This window comes from Pipistrellus hanaki (assembly GCF_964339955.1).
Source record: "Pipistrellus hanaki genome assembly, chromosome: 16".
Taxonomy (NCBI): Eukaryota; Metazoa; Chordata; class Mammalia; order Chiroptera; family Vespertilionidae; genus Pipistrellus; species Pipistrellus hanaki.
Genome location: NC_140518.1, coordinates 2,042,034 through 2,058,194, shown reverse-complemented (window position 1 = coordinate 2,058,194; position 16,161 = coordinate 2,042,034). Strand labels below are relative to the sequence as shown.

At 53.9% G+C, this 16,161-nt stretch overlaps 2 protein-coding genes across 10 annotated transcripts; one reads left to right on the top strand and one right to left on the bottom strand.

Moving 5' to 3' along the window:
- Window positions 1–233: 233 nt before the first annotated feature.
- SRSF2 (serine and arginine rich splicing factor 2) lies at window positions 234–3,403 on the bottom strand. Of its 9 annotated transcripts, XR_014792983.1 has the most exons (5): window positions 2,770–3,391; window positions 2,273–2,583; window positions 1,910–2,013; window positions 1,183–1,284; window positions 234–685 (listed from the first exon to the last, which is right to left on the bottom strand). XR_014792983.1 is itself a non-coding variant. In XM_084862077.1 (3 exons), exons 1-2 carry the CDS (start codon window positions 3,129–3,131, stop codon window positions 2,280–2,282), a joined length of 666 nt encoding a protein of 221 aa, XP_084718203.1. In that variant the 5' UTR covers window positions 3,132–3,402; the 3' UTR covers window positions 234–1,284; window positions 2,273–2,279. The 9 variants fall into 9 exon arrangements, 3 of the variants coding, with proteins under 3 accessions (XP_084718203.1, XP_084718204.1, XP_084718205.1); XR_014792981.1 differs by lacking the exon at window positions 1,910–2,013 and having other exon boundaries at window positions 2,770–3,403; XR_014792982.1 differs by having other exon boundaries at window positions 234–1,284.
- A 553-nt stretch (window positions 3,404–3,956) lies between these two features.
- MFSD11 (major facilitator superfamily domain containing 11) lies at window positions 3,957–14,953 on the top strand. The gene is made up of 13 exons (XM_084862015.1): window positions 3,957–4,399; window positions 4,864–4,919; window positions 6,372–6,479; window positions 7,520–7,599; window positions 7,706–7,802; window positions 8,508–8,566; window positions 9,105–9,249; window positions 9,918–9,958; window positions 10,468–10,533; window positions 12,257–12,382; window positions 12,899–13,073; window positions 13,635–13,770; window positions 14,457–14,953. Exons 1-13 carry the CDS (start codon window positions 4,304–4,306, stop codon window positions 14,619–14,621), a joined length of 1,350 nt encoding a protein of 449 aa, XP_084718141.1. The 5' UTR covers window positions 3,957–4,303; the 3' UTR covers window positions 14,622–14,953.
- The last annotated feature ends 1,208 nt before the right edge of the window (window positions 14,954–16,161 follow it).

Genomic DNA, 16,161 nt, shown 5'->3' with positions numbered 1-16,161 from the left:
CTCAAGTTGTTCCTAAGTCATTAAAATAGGGCATCCATTAGGTCATGAGAAAGGAGCAGCCACAACCCCAGCGTGCTACCATAGAACATCAATTTTCGGGATTGTTGAACTGGCATTAAAAAAAAAAAAATCAGCTAAGCATTTCACTTTGATACTATACAGTAACATTCACAATGGCACAGGCCTTTCAAACAAAGGGAGGAAAAAAGACCAAGACATATTCTGAGAAAAGCTAACACCAAGAAAACATTTTTAATTAAACTATAGAAACAATGGTTATAGTACAGAATATTTATGAGCAAAAAAAAAAAAAAAGATACACCATGTTTTAAGTACTTACAAAGTTACAAACCATTTGCTTCCTTAACATTTTTCATATTTCAAGTTCATACATGAAGGTGATCATTTTTACCATTTGGTAGAGGGGTAGAAAAAAAAAAAAAAAGGTGTATTTATCATCAGCTAGATGTGCTCACTGTATGCTCCGTTATCTAATGCAAGGCCCGGGTGACTGGAAGTGCAGTTGTCAGGCATTTTAATAAACTGGACAGCCATTTGTTTCTGCACGACAAGGCATCTTTACACAGGAGCAATCGGGAGAAAACAGGAAACAGCCAAGCACTCTGCACTGCAACACGCCACCTTAACAGCTAACCAGCATTACTCAACTGCTACACAACTGCGCCTAGTGCACAAAAATACATAAGAGAAGAGATTAGAATTGTGTTTGGTAAACAATCCTTTCAAAAAATCAAGTCTTTTCACCTGAAAAGTCTTTATACAAGTTTAGGTTCAGATTACCATTTAGATCTGAAGGTAAATAACATGCACAAATTTACACCAACTTTTGTAGGTTTTTAATTCTAAGGAATGAAGGCAATGCTGAGTCAATCTCTTGACAGCTTTAGGCTGTGCGTAATGGCTGCACGTTTCCTTAAAAGTCAGGAGGCCACAAATTAGGTTACCAATCTGTTTAATTTCAAACAAAAAAAGTCAGCACTATATAAACAAAAAGGAAATTTTACCTCAAATATCCAAGCCAATAATGAAATCTGAAGTCGTTCACCTTACTAAATTACAAGAAATTTGAATAACAGCAACAAAATGGCACATAAAATGAAGTTTGCCACCTGAGGCAAAGCTTAAAACAAGTAAAAAGTTAGACAAATGTTACAAAATAACCTTTTCAATAGCCAGTTGCTTGTTCCAAGGCAGGACTCTTTGATGGACTGAGCATGTAGTCCTTTTCCTCCAGGTTTTCTGTTATGTTGCTTGTCGACACATCTAGGTTTGAAGAGAAATTAAGTTCAGTTTACCTTCCACTACTGTGAAGTCCAAAGCGCACATGGTTTCAATTTCAGGCATGTACTCACTAAGGCTCTGGTGAAACAAGTAGGTTACAGAAAGGTTCCACCCAGCCATTCTCACAAATTTTTTAAGGCCCAAATTAGTAAATTTTCACATTAGCATTTATAAATTTGTGTGTTCTTGGCCAAATAACCAAGGTGAAAAATCGTTAAAGGGGAGGGGGGGGAGAAAAGAAAAGGAGAAAAGGGGTGGGGGGGCTGTATCCAAACAAAACGAAATCAGAAAAGTAACCTATATTTTGAGATAAATTTAGTTTTCAAACAAAACATTTGGCAATGAGAATAAGGCTTTAATATCTGAGCTACTTAGGGCCCTTCCTTTTAAAAAATAGGACCAAACAATTGGAGAGTTAAAGACACACTATCCTTTCCCCACCCAGCGCAATACCTGTAAACTTTTTTTGGGTTCCAAAAGTTCATTGCTGCTTTTTGCAATTCGTTTGCCACATCCACTAGAATAGTGAGTCCCAGTCAGCACAACAAGAGTTGAGCTGATAGCTTTCTCTACGAGGATAGTGCATCTTTAACATTTAAAGACAAACCTGCTCCAATACACGCCCACAGAAACTGGTCCCTGGAGGATCAGCCAAATCAGTTAAAATCTGCAATACTGGCCAATATTCTTTTATCAAACAGGAGACCGCAGCTTTAAAGGGGAAAATGCAGACGTTGGATAAAAACAGCAAGAAATAGTCATTTTCATCAATAGGTCTCAAACAGTTTACGAAACAGCCACCATCATCTAAGCTCACACACATCCTTCTGCAGACCCCTCATCCAGAGCACTCCCAGGCTGAGCGCAGAGCGGCTCCTAACCAAGTCGGGAGGCGCCTTCCGGCGAGCGCGGACGGAACCCTACTCACACCCCCCAGCGGGCCATGCGCCGCGGACCCCGTGGGCATTACCGTTTGCTTAAGAGGACACGGCTCCCTCCTCTTCCGGAGACTTGGGGGGGCTCTTGGACCGCGACCTGGACTTGGACTCCCTCTTGGACACGGGCGGGGGACTCCTGGACCGCGACCTGGACCGGGACCGCGAGCGGGATCTGGACACGGACGACGACTTGGACTTGGATCTTCTCGCCGACCTGGACTTGGAGGTGGACCGCGACCTCGAGCGAGTGCGGGACCGAGACTTGGAGCGGCTGTAGCGGGATCGGCTGCGGGACCGGGACCGGCTCCGACTCCGGGATCGGCTGCGGCGGCGCCGCCTGGGGCTGAGGGCGGAAGCGAGAGGCGCGTCAGGCCCCGCGATCCGGCCGCGCCCCGCCCGCCCGCCCGCCATTATCTCGGGGCCGCCGCCATTTCCCGGCCGCGAGCCGGGGTGGCCCAGGCCCGCGGCCGCCCGCCACCACGTGCCCCCGCGCACCTTTGAGAGTCAGCCCGGGCCCCTCCCCAATTACCTGCGGCTCCGGCGTCCGTAGCCACCACCCCCGTACCTGCGGGGTGGCGGTCCCCGGCGGCTGTGGTGCGAGTCCGGGGGCCGGCCGTAGCGCGCCATCTGCACGCGCAGCTCGCGGCCGTCCAGCACGGCCCCGTCCATGGCGTCCATGGCGTCTTCGGCGTCGCGCTTGTCGTGGAAGCGGACGAAGGCGAAGCCGCGGGACTCCTTGGTGTAGCGGTCCCGCGGGATGTACACGTCGCCGACGCGCCCGTACTTCTCGAAGACGCGCCTCAGGGTGTCGGGCGAGGTGCGGTAGGTCAGGTTGTCCACCTTGAGGGAGGTCATGCCCTCCACATCGGGAGGCGGGCGGCCGTAACTCATGGCTCTGGAGCGTCGGCCAGGCCCTGCGACTGCGCGCCGAGAAACGAACGCCCTGGGCGGGCCCGCGCGTTCCGCAGGGGCGGCGGCGGCTTCCTCAGACTAGCTCAGCTCCACGCCGCGCCTCTCCTCCGGCAACTGGCTTCCGCGTGGAAGCGTTTCTGAGAAAGGCCGACTGACGGACGGAGCAGCCGCCTATCGAAGCACCGAAGCAACTGGGCGAGTATCCGGCCCCAGTGCCCATTTATATTCAGCCTCACAAAATGGCGCCCGCGCCACCCAGAAACGAGCCCTCTGATTGGCTGGCCCCGCAACGTCCCGGCCGCGTGCGCCGGCCGTGCCCGGCGCGCCTGCGCAGAGCCCGGAAAAGCGCGGAGTCACTGCCGCCGGGAGGGGGGAGTGGCTTCGGCCGGCAGTTGGAAAGCCCGCGAAACGCTTCTTCCGGCCGGCGCTGCGGGGCAGGAGGAAGGGGAGGTGCTCCCGCCCTGGCTCCGCCTCCCTTTCCGTGCCAGTACCGGAGTTCCACGCCGCTTTCCGGCTCAGGCCTCAGCCCCGCCTCCGTCCGAGGGCCTCCTCCTCCCCCCATCTGCGTCTCCGGGTCCCCAGCCGCCCCGGGCCCCGCTATGTGGTCCCAGGCCCCCTCCCGCCAGTCTCCGCCCTTCCGCTGGGCTCCGCTTTCCGCCTTAGCCGGCGCCGCGGGCCCGGCCCGCTCCCCTCACGGGGGAAGGAGTCTCGCGAGGCGCCGGCCAGTCCCGGCGGCGCGGGACTACATTTCCCAGCTGGACGGCGGCGCCGCGGCTGCGGTCAGGTGACCGGGCCGCCTGACCCGCACCGAGTCCGGCCCGGCGGGCGGGCGGGCGGGCGGGGCGGCGCCGGCTCTGCAGCTCGTCCTTGGCTCCTGATCCCCCTGGCGGCCCTCCACCCAGCGGCGGCCTTCGTGCCGGGCTCCTCCTCCCCGCCGCCCCCTGGGGATGCGCTAACTGCCCGCGGGGAGCGCTTCGCCCCAAGCCGGATTCGGATGCGCGGAACGGAGGGCGACAGCCTGGCTCCTGGCTCCTGGCTCCTGGCTCCGGGCGCCTCCGCTCGCCGCCTCTTCACCCCGGGGTTGGCGGTGGGTGCGCCCCGAGGAGAGCTGACTGCCCGGGGCTGCGGGCCTCCGGCCGACGGGCGCCAACATGTCCCCGGAATCTAAAAAGCTCTTCAACATCATCATCTTGGGGGTCGCCTTTATGTTTATGTTCACCGCCTTCCAGACTTGTGGAAATGTGGCGGTGAGTTGGGGTCTGCTGTCCCGCGTCCCAGAAATGAGACTAAACTTTAATCGTATCTGAGAGCGCTCAAGTCGCGCCTTTTATTTCCCCAGCCTTCCTCCTTGTTTTTTAACCATTAGGGTTGATTTCACGTACCCAGCCTTTCTTCTGGACGTGTGGGGATGTGAAACGTGGCCGTGGGTTCCTCTGTGTGATGCTGGGCGTGTGTTGGCCTGTGCATCTTTCTGTCTGTATTAAAGTCTGCGTTAAACTTGGAGATTAAGGCAGTTTCCGCAGCCCCCTCCCCCACCGCGCTCCCTGACTCGGGTTATCTTCTGTTCTGTGATCCTTTTTCTTCTCTCCGTCACCTCCATCGCTAAGTACTGGGCACTCCGTTTTTACTCTATTCCCAGCGCTTGGAGACTCCAGGGGGGAGAGGGGTTGCAAAAACCTTTCATGTTGTTGATCGTTTTGTCTCCACGCAGCAAACTGTCATCCGGAGCTTAAACAGCACGGACTTCCACGGCAGTGGGTACACCAGGTATGGCTCTGTACCTCGGTTTTACTTTACATATTCCGGGAGGGGGGGTTGGGGAAAGGTTGCTTAAATCCACATCAGAATCACGGGCGGTGAAATACAGGGCGTTCGTAGGGACTGCTGTTTCCTTCTCTGTATGTAGACTTTGGGGAGAACATCGTTGAATAAAGGCGATGAGTTTAGGTTTTGTGTTGAGTTAGACACCAGTTCTGAACTCCCGGCTTCAGATCCGAATTGCTGCAAAGTCTTAGGCAAGCTGCCTCGCCGAACCGGGCTTCCTCACTCAGCGAGCTGGGCACAGGAGCTGGCATTTCATAAGCCCTCAAGTATCGGCATGTTACGTCTTCCCAACCTTAACGCAGAGGCCGTTTTATAGGATCTTGAAACACTTGGTCTTTCTGCTTTTGCAATTTCTGAGGATTCCTAGGCTGTCATCAGGGCGCTGAGTCCCAGCTTGCACATGGCGAAGAGACCAGCGTGTAAGTCCTGGTACACTGTGCCTGGAGCCGGGAGCGTAACTGCGCGTGTACCCACGCACAGACACGCTTCCTCGTTTCTCCATTCGTAGGAGATTGTGGGCAATACCAGTCTTGTGGGTCACCTCTCCCCACCCCCACCCCGTCTTCCTTGGTTATCACCGATCCCAAGCCTGACCTTGTATGCGATATTTGAGAGTAAAGGGATATTTATGCCCATTTTTCTAAAGGATTCCCACAGCGTTTCGTAGTGCTTTGTATACATACGTACTCTACGGAACAAGGGAAGGGACATTTGGTAGTATTTGGAGGTTCGTAAAAGCCAAAGAATAATCTACTGTGGGCGTGTGAGGAGCAAGTAAATCCAGGACCTTTGGAATGGTTTTAGTCCCACTTTGTCCCAAGACATACACGTACCAGGTAAGGTGGGTCTACAGTCGCTGAGTACTGTTCAGTGAGACCTGGAGGCTGAGCTGCCTCTGCGTGAACTCTGGCTTACCTCTGCCCGTTATTTATAGCAGCAGAGGCGCCGAACTTGCCAGGGCTTGTAGCTGAGTGTGGAGAGCAGCCTGGGTGACTGGGGCCGCAGATGACCAGGGACTGGACCCGGGAGGCGCCCCGGGGGACGCCAGGCAGGGGCCTTAGCCCTCCCGGGTTTCCGTTTCCTTCTCTGAGAGACGAGGGCGCTAACAATGCCCTCTTCTCAGAGCCGGGGGGCTGAAGGGCAGAAACATGTACAAAGTGCTTGGCACGGTGCCTGCTCGCTGTGGTTATAATTTACCAGGATGTCAGACACCATATCCACCAGGGCGCACTTCCCCAAAGGAACGTGGGGTGAGACTTCGCTATTCCATACACGTGAGAACTTGAACATGGCGTTGGGTTGAAGGACATCATTAGAAATGCCGCCAGAGACTAAGGAAACCCGAAGAGGGACTCTTAAGACAGCCCCGCGCTGTTGTTCTTGTTCCGTGTGCAGCATGGCCATCATTTACGGCGTGTTCTCCGCCTCGAACCTGATCACGCCCTCCGTGGTGGCCATCGTGGGCCCCCAGCTGTCCATGTTCGCCAGCGGCCTGTTCTACAGGTGAGGCGGTGCTTGTCCTTCTTTTACTGGGAACACCTTCCGCGTCTCAGCACAGAGAGCTTGGAACAGGAGCCTGCTTACTTGGGTTGAGAAGAAGAGACCCGTGGTCGGCAAACTGCGGCTCACGAGTCACATGCGGCTCTTTGGCCCCTGGAGTGTGACTCTCACAAAATACCACAGCCTGGGCGAGTCTGTGTTGAAGAAGTGGCGTTAGGAATTTAAGTTTAAAAAATGTGGCTCTCCAAAGGAATTTCAGTCATTCTCCTATTGATATTTGGCTCTGTGGACTAGTGAGTTTGCCGACCACTGGCCTAGACGAAGGCGATGTTTTAGGGGTCTGCTGTCTTCTCTGTGCTCAGGATACCACAGCGTTTGAATGAGATTGGTCATGCATATACTCGCTCTTGTTTTACTCTTAATAAGAACAGTTCGCAAAAATCCCTTTCCACTAGAGTCCAAAAGAATTCCCCCTGAAATAATCTTAACTGATGTCAAGTTGACTGGCAGGAATTCAGATGAAAGAGTTCAAGGTCCCTGGTGGGCTGTGGGACCACAGTCCCTTCATGGGCTCAGCAGCTGCACCGTCATTCAGTGCCCGATTTTACACGTGTGAGCCAGTAAGCTAAGAAATGCTTAGGCCACCTCTGTCCCTTTTTGTTGTTCTGTTTTCAACACTGGAGGAGTCCTTTACAGGTGGGACTTAATTTTTTTTTTAAACTTGTATTTTATCGATTTTTAGAGAAGAAGGGAGAGGGGAAGAGAGAGAGAGAGAGAGAAGTATCCATGATGAGAGAGAGTCGTGGATCTGCTGCCCTCGGCATGCCCCCCCTGGGGATGGAGCCCGGAACCCTAGGCCTGTGCTCTGACTGGGAACCGAGCCGTGACCTCCCAGTTCACAGGCCGATGCTCAGCCCCTGAGCCACGCCGGCCGGGCTCCAGGTTGCATTGGAGAGAGGAGAACCCCCAGAACTGACTCCTAGAAGCCATAGAGGCGCCCTGGCGGTGTTGTTTGATGTAATCGGTGACCTGTTATATTTTAGCATGTACATTGCCGTTTTTATCCAGCCTTTCACGTGGTCCTTCTACACAGCCTCCGTGTTCCTCGGCGTTGCAGCTGCTGGTGAGCATTGGGGGGTGGTCTTCCTCGTTTCCCCGGCTTCCCTCACGGTAGATCTGTGCGTTGAGGACGTAAAGCTGCGTGGTCTCACCTTTCGGTTTGAATTTAGTGCTGTGGACGGCCCAGGGCAACTGCCTCACCATCAACTCGGACGAGCACACCATCGGGCGGAACAGCGGCATCTTCTGGGCGCTCCTACAGTCCAGGTACTGACCTTCGGGGCTCAGCCTTCCTCCATCGCTTGTCACAGGTTTCCCCACGCTGTGTGACTTACCTTCCTAGCCGCAGGTGAAAACATTTCATAGGATTACTTAAAGTGCACTAACTGATCTCAAATGCAGTGGAAGGTTGGGTTAGTAAATAGAAACGGATGTTAACCCTAATGTATTTAGCACTGGCGATCCTTCAGAAACTTTTCTGATCTTACTAACTTTAATAATCCTCATGAGATAGCATGCCGACGAGAAACAGGCTGAAAAGTTGAGTCACTGGTCTGATTTAAATCATCCTTATATGACTCCAAAGGCCAGGTCCTTCTGACCGAGCTGCCCTGGCAGGTAGCTATTAACAAATAGGCATTTAATCTCAAAAGGCAGACGGAGTGGTTTCTGGAGTTCCAATAAGCAGTCACATGCCTCACTGTGAGTCAGGACCTCCTGAAGGCGGTGCTGAGTCAGGTGCCGCCCGAGGGAGGAGGGGGGGCCCGGCTCTGTCTGGGCCAGTTGGGTTTTTCAGAGTCAGGGTGGGGTGGACTCTTCCCAATGACCTAGGGCAGGAAGATACTTGCAAGACTATGTATGCTTTCTGCTTTCTCTTTTTAACAAGTAATGGGAACATGGCTTAACAAACTAGAAATATGAAAATAATTTCCCAACATTCTTTCTTCCCTTTTTTATTTTTTTTAACCCCAGCTTGTTCTTTGGAAACCTCTACATATATTTTGCTTGGCAAGGGAAAACTCACATATCAGGTTGGTTTCTTTCATTTCGCCTTATTCAGCTATGTGCGAGTCGTAATGGCAGTTTCACAAAACTACCCGGGGTTGCTTTGTGCAGAATGGTTCTGATGGACCCTGGTACCTTAAGGCCGCTCAGATTTTAGCTGTTAGTGGCTTTCCCCTGGGATTATATTATTAAGCTGATGTCTGCAGACGGCATCTGCAGGTGTGGGAGGGGGTAATGCTGTAAATGAGCAGGTGAGTCAGTTGTCAGGTTTTGGAGTTCCTAACTGTTTTGTCTGTATGCTTCTTGGATTCAAAGGATAGGATTAAGTTCTTGTGCCTTTTTTAGTATATGTGCTGCCGAAGCGAGCACGTCTTGTGCCTTTTTTTCTTTTTCTTTTTGCTTATTAGTATTTCTGTAACTGAAAAAGCAAAGGTGGAGATAGCCTATTTTACTGATGCAGTCAAGGACGAGTTGAACGAGGAAGTGTTTTGATGGTTATAAATAAGCCCAGGATACCTACTTTCTTCTCCTCCCTCCTCCCTCCTCCCTCCTCCCTCCCCCCAGAGAGTGACCGGAGAACCGTGTTCATCGCCCTGACGGTGATCAGCCTGCTGGGGACGGTTCTGTTCTTCCTCATCCGGAAGCCAGCCTCCGAGAACATCCTGGGGGAAGACGAGCTTTCCGATGACCAGGACCTGGAAGTCAGCGAGTAAGACCCGCCGTGTTCCTCTGCTTGAGTGGATTTTGAGTAGCTCCAGTGAGAGGCTACCAGCCTTTTTATAGCCCCGCTGACACCCGATCCCGGGCAGGCAGGAGGGGAAGGTTTTAAAGCACGTGGGGGGAGGGAGCTCTGCTCCACCCGTGCCTACAGGGCCGGGGCTTATTTCCGAATTCTCGTGTTGGACCTGGCCCGAGTTTTTACTGTTTGTTGGCCCACATTTTTAATCAGTAAATTCCACTGCACCCAGCTGTGAACCCAGCTGGCGGGAAGTGGTGCTGTTGGAGCGTTTTGACGCTAAAGAACTTACTCGTGACACAGGAGTGGCGGGCGGTTGAGCTGGCACACATGGTTTTCACGGGGTGCAAACAGCAGGATGAGCTGTCAGGTCTGCAAATCCTGCTTGAATGTGTTCAGCGCATCCGGCAGGAGAGAATTCAGTTCCTGGTCAATTCCATAAAGAGCCACTGGGTGGCGCTGAGCCAGCTGCTGGGCAAGGCCAGCCTCCTGGAGCAGGGAGCACCCAGGCGCTGGGCGTGCTGGTCAGACGGCGGGGACCTCAGGACCTTACAAGCCTCAGTGGAAGTGAGGAGTAGTTTTGTGCTCTTTTCCAGGTTCAGGGGATAAAGCGTTTCTGTCCTTTCTTTTTCTTTCACCAGGTCTCCCCGGAACAACCTGACCAAGGCCGTGGATGCGTTCAGTAAGTGTTTCCTGTGGCTGAAGTAGGAGGACTGTTCAGGGCCACGGCAGCACCTGCCTCTCCCTCTCCCGGGGTAATGGGGGTGACGGTCCCCCCGTGTTTTCTGTTCCTGGGTCTGCCGCTCTGAAGGCATGAGTCTTCTCCACAAACAGTCTGGAACGGGATGCGAAGGATGGCGGTGATCCCACATCCTCACCCGAGTGGGGTGTGAGGGAGGCGCGAGGGGGCGGCAGGGAACCCGGCACTCGGGGTTTACAGGAGAAAGTGAGGACAGGCCATCTCTCCAGCATCCGGCAGCCCTTTCGTCCCAGGGCCGATGCTCTTAACCATTGAGCAACCGGCCGAGCCATCCCCTAAGCATTTTAGTCTGAAAAGTGGATTACCAAGCTCTGTCCCAGTGTATTTGTTTACTGGCATTATTGACCAAGCGGTGTTTTGGTGAACAAATGTTTTAGAATTTTTGTTCGATTCGTTGAAATTAAGTTGCAGATTTTCTTTTGTTTTTACAGAAAAGTCTCTTGAATTGTGTGTCACCAAGGAGATGCTCCTCCTCAGCATCACAACGGCCTATACAGGTAGCTGCTCAGCAGGAAATCAGTGCCTTTTCCTGGTTTGCTTTCTGTGGTGGACTAATGACAACTACCACCATGTCATTCTTCTCACGGTTCCGTGCACTGGGCTCAGCTGAGGGTGCTTGTGATGGTCCCAGTGGGGCCTGTCAGAGGGCAGCTTGGCTCCCACATTCCAGATGGTTTCATTTGCTTTCGGAAAGCGTCAGGTCCAGGTGTGCCTGGCCAGCTGCAGGCCCTCCTGTGACCCCTCCCCTCCCTGCGGGATGCCAGACTTCTTAGTGGCAGAAGGAGAAAGGACCGGACCCTAAAGCTAGCCTGCCACCTCCAGGTCACCTCCCAGCACACAGGGCCAGCCCACGTGCGTGTGGACGGGTCTACACAGGCTTATAAGGGGGACACGGTCATCCCAGCCAGTGATTGTAGGGCAAAGTGGACGCTAGAAAAAAACAGAGCAAACCTTTGTGACTTTGTATGGATTAAGGCCATTTTTTTATAATATGATTTTTACTGATTGAAGGGAGAGGGAAAGAGGGATAGAAACATCAAAAATGAGAGAAAATCGTTGATCAGCTGCTCCTGCACGTCCCCTACTGGAGATCAAACCCGCAACCCGGGCAGGTGCCCTGACCAGGAATCTAACTGTGATCTGGTTCATAGGTCAGCGCTCAACCTCTGAGCCACACGCTGGGCATTCAGAGCATTTCTGAGGGAAAGGAATGAGGCTGGTGGCTTACTGCTGGTCACGTGATGTGATGATGGGTGGGGTGCTCTGACATCTTAGCAATGACAGGAAACTTATTTCCTCTTAAAAGGGGTGGATCAGGCCAGTTGTTACTTTGCCCTTATCTGCCTCGTGGGTGTAAGCATCTTTTTAGGAGAAAAAGAATAAATAGAAGCATCTTTCAAATTCAGTTATGGTTTGTGTCTTTGAGGAATCGGGTCTTTGGCTGATCCGCCCTAGTTTCACCCTTTTCACAGTTTCCTGGGGAAAGGATTGAATTAAAACATTACTGTGCAGTAGTACCTGCTAGTTTCCGAACGTATCCTCTGTTCCCTCGGGAAGCTATTACAGACAGACGTGAGCTCTCTGTGGTTCAGGGTTCCGGTCTGGAGAAGGCCGCACACAAATGAAAAGAGACTAGGAAAGTATGGATTTGGGAAATGGGGGGCCAGGCGGGAGCCCACCCCTATGGGAGGACAACCCTTTGGCTCTGGCCTTGCTGTCCCTTTATTGAGACTATGGGATACACCCATTACCCTTAGGCAGGTAATAAGTGGATTATCATATCCGTAAGAATTTACATGATTATTTGGTGGAGAAGTTGATAGGGAGTGGTTGGCTCTGACCTTTCAGAGCTTCAAGGTTGACCGGCCTTTTACATCTCTATTAGTGAGACAGTGGTGGGTTTCCAGCACCGACATCTGCCCTTCCCCGTCCCCTACACATGCAGTGACCATTCTGAACAGAGCACGTCTCTGCTCCTCTGATCTGTATATTTTTATCTGAAATATGCGACATCTGCCCTGGGGGGCCACTCAGTGACCAGCATGAACACTCTGTCCAGGAGGTTTCAGGCCGGACAAGTTTTTGTTGCTTGTGTGTGTGTGGTGTGTTGCTGTGTGTGTGGTGTGTTGCTGTGTGTGTGTGGTGTGCTCAGACCCTCCTAGGCACGGAGAGAGCTGGGGAGGGCAGGGTGCGTCTCGCTCACACCCGCTGTCCCGGAAGGTCTGGAGCTGACGTTCTTCTCCGGGGTGTACGGGACCTGCATCGGCGCCGTGAACCGGTTCGGCGCGGAGGAGAAGAGCCTCATCGGGCTGTCCGGCATCTTCATCGGCGTCGGCGAGATCCTGGGTGAGGCAGCCAGGCCTCCGCAGGAGGCTGTCTCCGTGACGGCTGAAACGTGAAGTGTGCTTCACAGCTCTGTGCTTGAGTTTCTGCTTCCCTGTTTATTTTTCCCCAGATGGGCAGGTCTTTGTTGTTTTTTTCATTATCACTGTTGTAACTAAGTTACAAGTCATTTGCGGAATAATTCAGAGACAAACCATAAATGGGAAAACACAGGGTCTCTGAAGATGCTCAGGTGCAGTGTCCCGTCTGTCTGACGCTAGCTGGGGTCCAGACACACACACACACACACACACACACACACACACCCGTTCTGACACTGCCTGCCCCCTGAGCGTCACACTCCCCAGGGTCAAGGGCGTCTGCCCTGACCTCAGACTCAGGAGGAAGCCCTGGGTCCCCAGTCTGCCCGCACTTCAGTCTCACTGGGTTTCATTTCTTTTTTTCTTTTTTTTTTTCTTTTTCCAGATCTGTATTTTGATTTATTAACCTGATCTCGGTTGTTCTGTCCTCGGTTTCTAGGCGGGAGCCTCTTCGGCCTCTTGAGCAAGAACAACCGCTTCGGACGGAACCCGGTGGTGCTGCTGGGCACGCTGGTGCACTTCGTGGCCTTCTACCTGATCTTCCTCAACATGCCCGCGGACGCCCCCATCGCCCCCCTCGAGGGCACCGACAGCAGCGCCTACATCAAGTCCAGGTGAGCGGCTGGCTTTCCTGGCGGGGAGGGGGGGGGGTGGGGGGGGCGGGCGGAAGGACAGGTGGGGCTCTGTAACGCGGGGCAGGTGACCTGCTCCGGGGACCCCGGGCTTTGTAATGCGATAGGGAGCCAGGGGGAGTTTAGGAGGAAATCCATAGAGAACCCGGTTATTTCTGTAGTTGGTGCTGATCTTTTTCTTATCTATGAAGAAGCACCTGAGCTTCCGGTTTGAGTGTTTTTCCTCTGCCTTTTTGAGCAGTGAAACCGCTAGAAGTGAGGGCCTGGGGAAGAACAGCCAGGAGCAGAATGGCGTCCCGCTGGGCAGGGCGTTCCTCTCCTGACATCTGTGTGCAGTGCTCAGCCTCCAGACACTCGGCACCCAGAGTTCGCTGGGCTGTGAGCATGCATAACCTCTCCCTTTGCAAACGCCAGTGTTTATTATTGTTTCCCGGCATTTATAGCTTGGAAGGTAAAATGCTTTCGGGGAAGAGCTGCTTTCACATTGGAAATGGCCCTCGCAGATGTCGATACTCATTCTACATCGATTTTCCTTTTGTTCAGCAAGGAAGTGGCCATCTTCTGCAGCTTCCTGCTGGGCCTGGGAGACAGCTGCTTCAACACGCAGCTGCTCAGCATGCTGGGCTTCCTGTACTCCGAGGACAGCGCCCCTGCCTTCGCCGTCTTCAAGTTTGTCCAGGTAACCGCCTGTCTTAGTGCTTCCACCGTTTTCTTGTTAAATATATTCCTATTGATTTCAGAGAGGAAGGGGGCAGGGGAGAAATAGAAACATCAATTATGAGAATCATTGACCGGCTGCCTCCTGCCCGCCCCCTACTGGGGGTTCTGCCGGAAACCCCTGGCCTGTGTCCTTGACTGTGACCTCCTGGCTCATAGGTCAGCGCTCAACCACTGAGGCCCGCCGGCTGGGCTGGCTTTGTTTCTTACCATGCTTCTCTCGGGAGCAGAAGGGGAAGCCTCTAAAGGGGGTTGTGGTTAGAATTAGGGAGCAATGCCGAGTGTGGCCCTCGGCCCCCCCTTTGGGAGAGAGCTTGTCTGTCTGTAATCCAGGGCAGACCTTCCTTGGTTACCTGGCTTATTAGTGGCACAGACGGTCCTCACTGTGATGCACATTATTGCTCCAGTTTTTCCCAAATTGCTATTTTAAATAAGAGACTGTAGCTCTCTCGATGGTTACCCGCTCTGGTCGGGAGGTTCTGGTGCGTGTTTGTGAGCGGCTGACGCGTGGAGCCTGTGGAGACACGTGGAGGGCTCTGCCAGTCGCAGAGCCGTGGGCCCGGGCGTGGGGGGCTGCGGGGGGGGGGGGGGGGGTCCACACTGAGCTCGGGCACCGCTGCCTGTGGTGACTGTCTTCTCTCCTCCCAGTCCATCTGTGCGGCCGTGGCGTTCTTCTACAGCAACTACCTTCTCCTCCACTGGCAGCTGCTGCTCATGGTGATCTTCGGCTTCTTCGGAACGCTGTCCTTCTTCGCGGTGGAGTGGGAAGCCGCCGCCATCGTCGCCAGGGGCTCTGATTACGGCAGCATCTGACCCGGGAGGCCGAGCGAGGGGGGAGGCCGAGCCTCCACAGCAGCCACACGGCCCCGAAGGACAGCGTGTGGAAGGGCCACCACCCCGCGGGGGCGGGCTCAGTGTGGGAAGGAGGACGCGGCCCGAGGCCCGCGGCCCCGAGGCCGAGTTCACAGCCGTCCGCTCTAAAGCGAGCGGAATAGGAAGCTGGTTTGTCCGTTAGAATCGTTTAAAGATGTTGTTTTCAGCCCGTCTACGCGAGTTCTTTAATCATGTCACCGAATGTAAACGCTCCCGCTCCCTCCGGTTCCTGGAAAGAGCTCGCCTTTTATTTAAATTCTTCCTTGTGTAAAGTATTGCCCTCCTGAGTCTCATGTCTAAGGTAGCGGCAGCACTTTCCATCCATGTTTTCTCCCCTTTCCCTTCCTCTCTCTCAAGATCAGTTTAAACAACGTAAAAAGGAGCAGCTGCAGTAGAGACCTTTCCCGGCTGCTCTGGTGGGCTGTCCTCAAAGTGCTTCTCCGCCCTTTCCGTGGGAATGTGACAGGCGAGGGCACTCGGGCCCAGGATGGATCCCTGGGTGGGGAGGAACCCCGGGTGTGTCCTGGGACTGATGGGATCGGGGGCCATTAAATACTCCCTGTGGCTGCAGACGGCCTGTGTCACTGCGGCCCCAGCCCCTGACCGCTGCGGCTGCTCTCCACCGGCAGGTGAGTCCCAGACGTGTAAATGCGGCCATTCCCGAGCCAAACCCACAGTAACCTGGGCAGCTGTGGGCGTCAGCTCCGGTTCATTGTGCATGGATATTGGGGTGAAGAGTGGAGGGGCCCTGGCCAGTGTGGCTCAGCGGATAGAGCCTCGGCCTGCAGCCTGAAGCGTCCCCATTTCCTTTCTGGTCAAGGGCACATGCCCAGTTGTGGGTCCAATCCCCAGTGGAGGGGAGGGGGGTGTAGGAGGCAACCCATCGATGGTTCTCTATCATCATTGGAGTTTCTCCCCCTCTCCCTTCCTCTCTGAAATAAATAAGTATATATATATATTTTTTTAAAAAGGAGGGGGAGAGAGGGGAGGGCTCACACCCACAGGACAAGGTGAGCAAGGAGGGGCCTCCCACTCACACAGGCAGCTGGACCCTCACGGCACTGCCGCACCCACTGCCCCGCGGGAGACACCGTCACAAGGGGAGAGCAAGTGGCGGGGGCCCTCCGGTTCCGGGTTCCAGGGCAGAGGCTCTCCTGGCGGAGGACCCGACTTCGAGGAGCCTGCTCAGGTGCACTTTGCCCCCGCCTCCCGAGAGCACAGAGGGATTGGCACCGCGTCTGAGACTCAGAACTGGTGCTGAGACACGAGGGGAAGGGGTTGCTCCGCCAGCTCGGAACAGCCTCCTCCCCACGCACACGCCCAGGTGCTCACTCAGCTGTTTTTTTTATTTTATTGATTTTTTACAGAGAGGAAGGGAGAGGGATAGAGAGCTAGAAACATTGATGAGAGAGAAACATCGATCAGCTGCCTCCTGCACACCCCCCACTGGGGATGTGCCCACAACCAAGGCACATGCCCT

What these genes read in the sequence shown, in the direction of transcription:
- SRSF2 (XM_084862077.1), bottom strand. Translation starts at nt 3,131, where the DNA reads ATGAGTTACGGCCGCCCGCCTCCCGATGTGGAGGGCATGACCTCCCTC. An exon ending in TACGGACGCCGGAGCCGCAG is followed by an intron (nt 2,584 to 2,769) that starts GTAATTGGGGAG and finishes TTCCGCCCTCAG; the next exon opens with CCCCAGGCGGCGCCGCCGCA.
- MFSD11 (XM_084862015.1), top strand. Translation starts at nt 4,304, where the DNA reads ATGTCCCCGGAATCTAAAAAGCTCTTCAACATCATCATCTTGGGGGTC. An exon ending in CCTCGGCGTTGCAGCTGCTG is followed by an intron (nt 7,600 to 7,705) that starts GTGAGCATTGGG and finishes GTTTGAATTTAG; the next exon opens with TGCTGTGGACGGCCCAGGGC. An exon ending in AGCGCCTACATCAAGTCCAG is followed by an intron (nt 13,074 to 13,634) that starts GTGAGCGGCTGG and finishes CCTTTTGTTCAG; the next exon opens with CAAGGAAGTGGCCATCTTCT.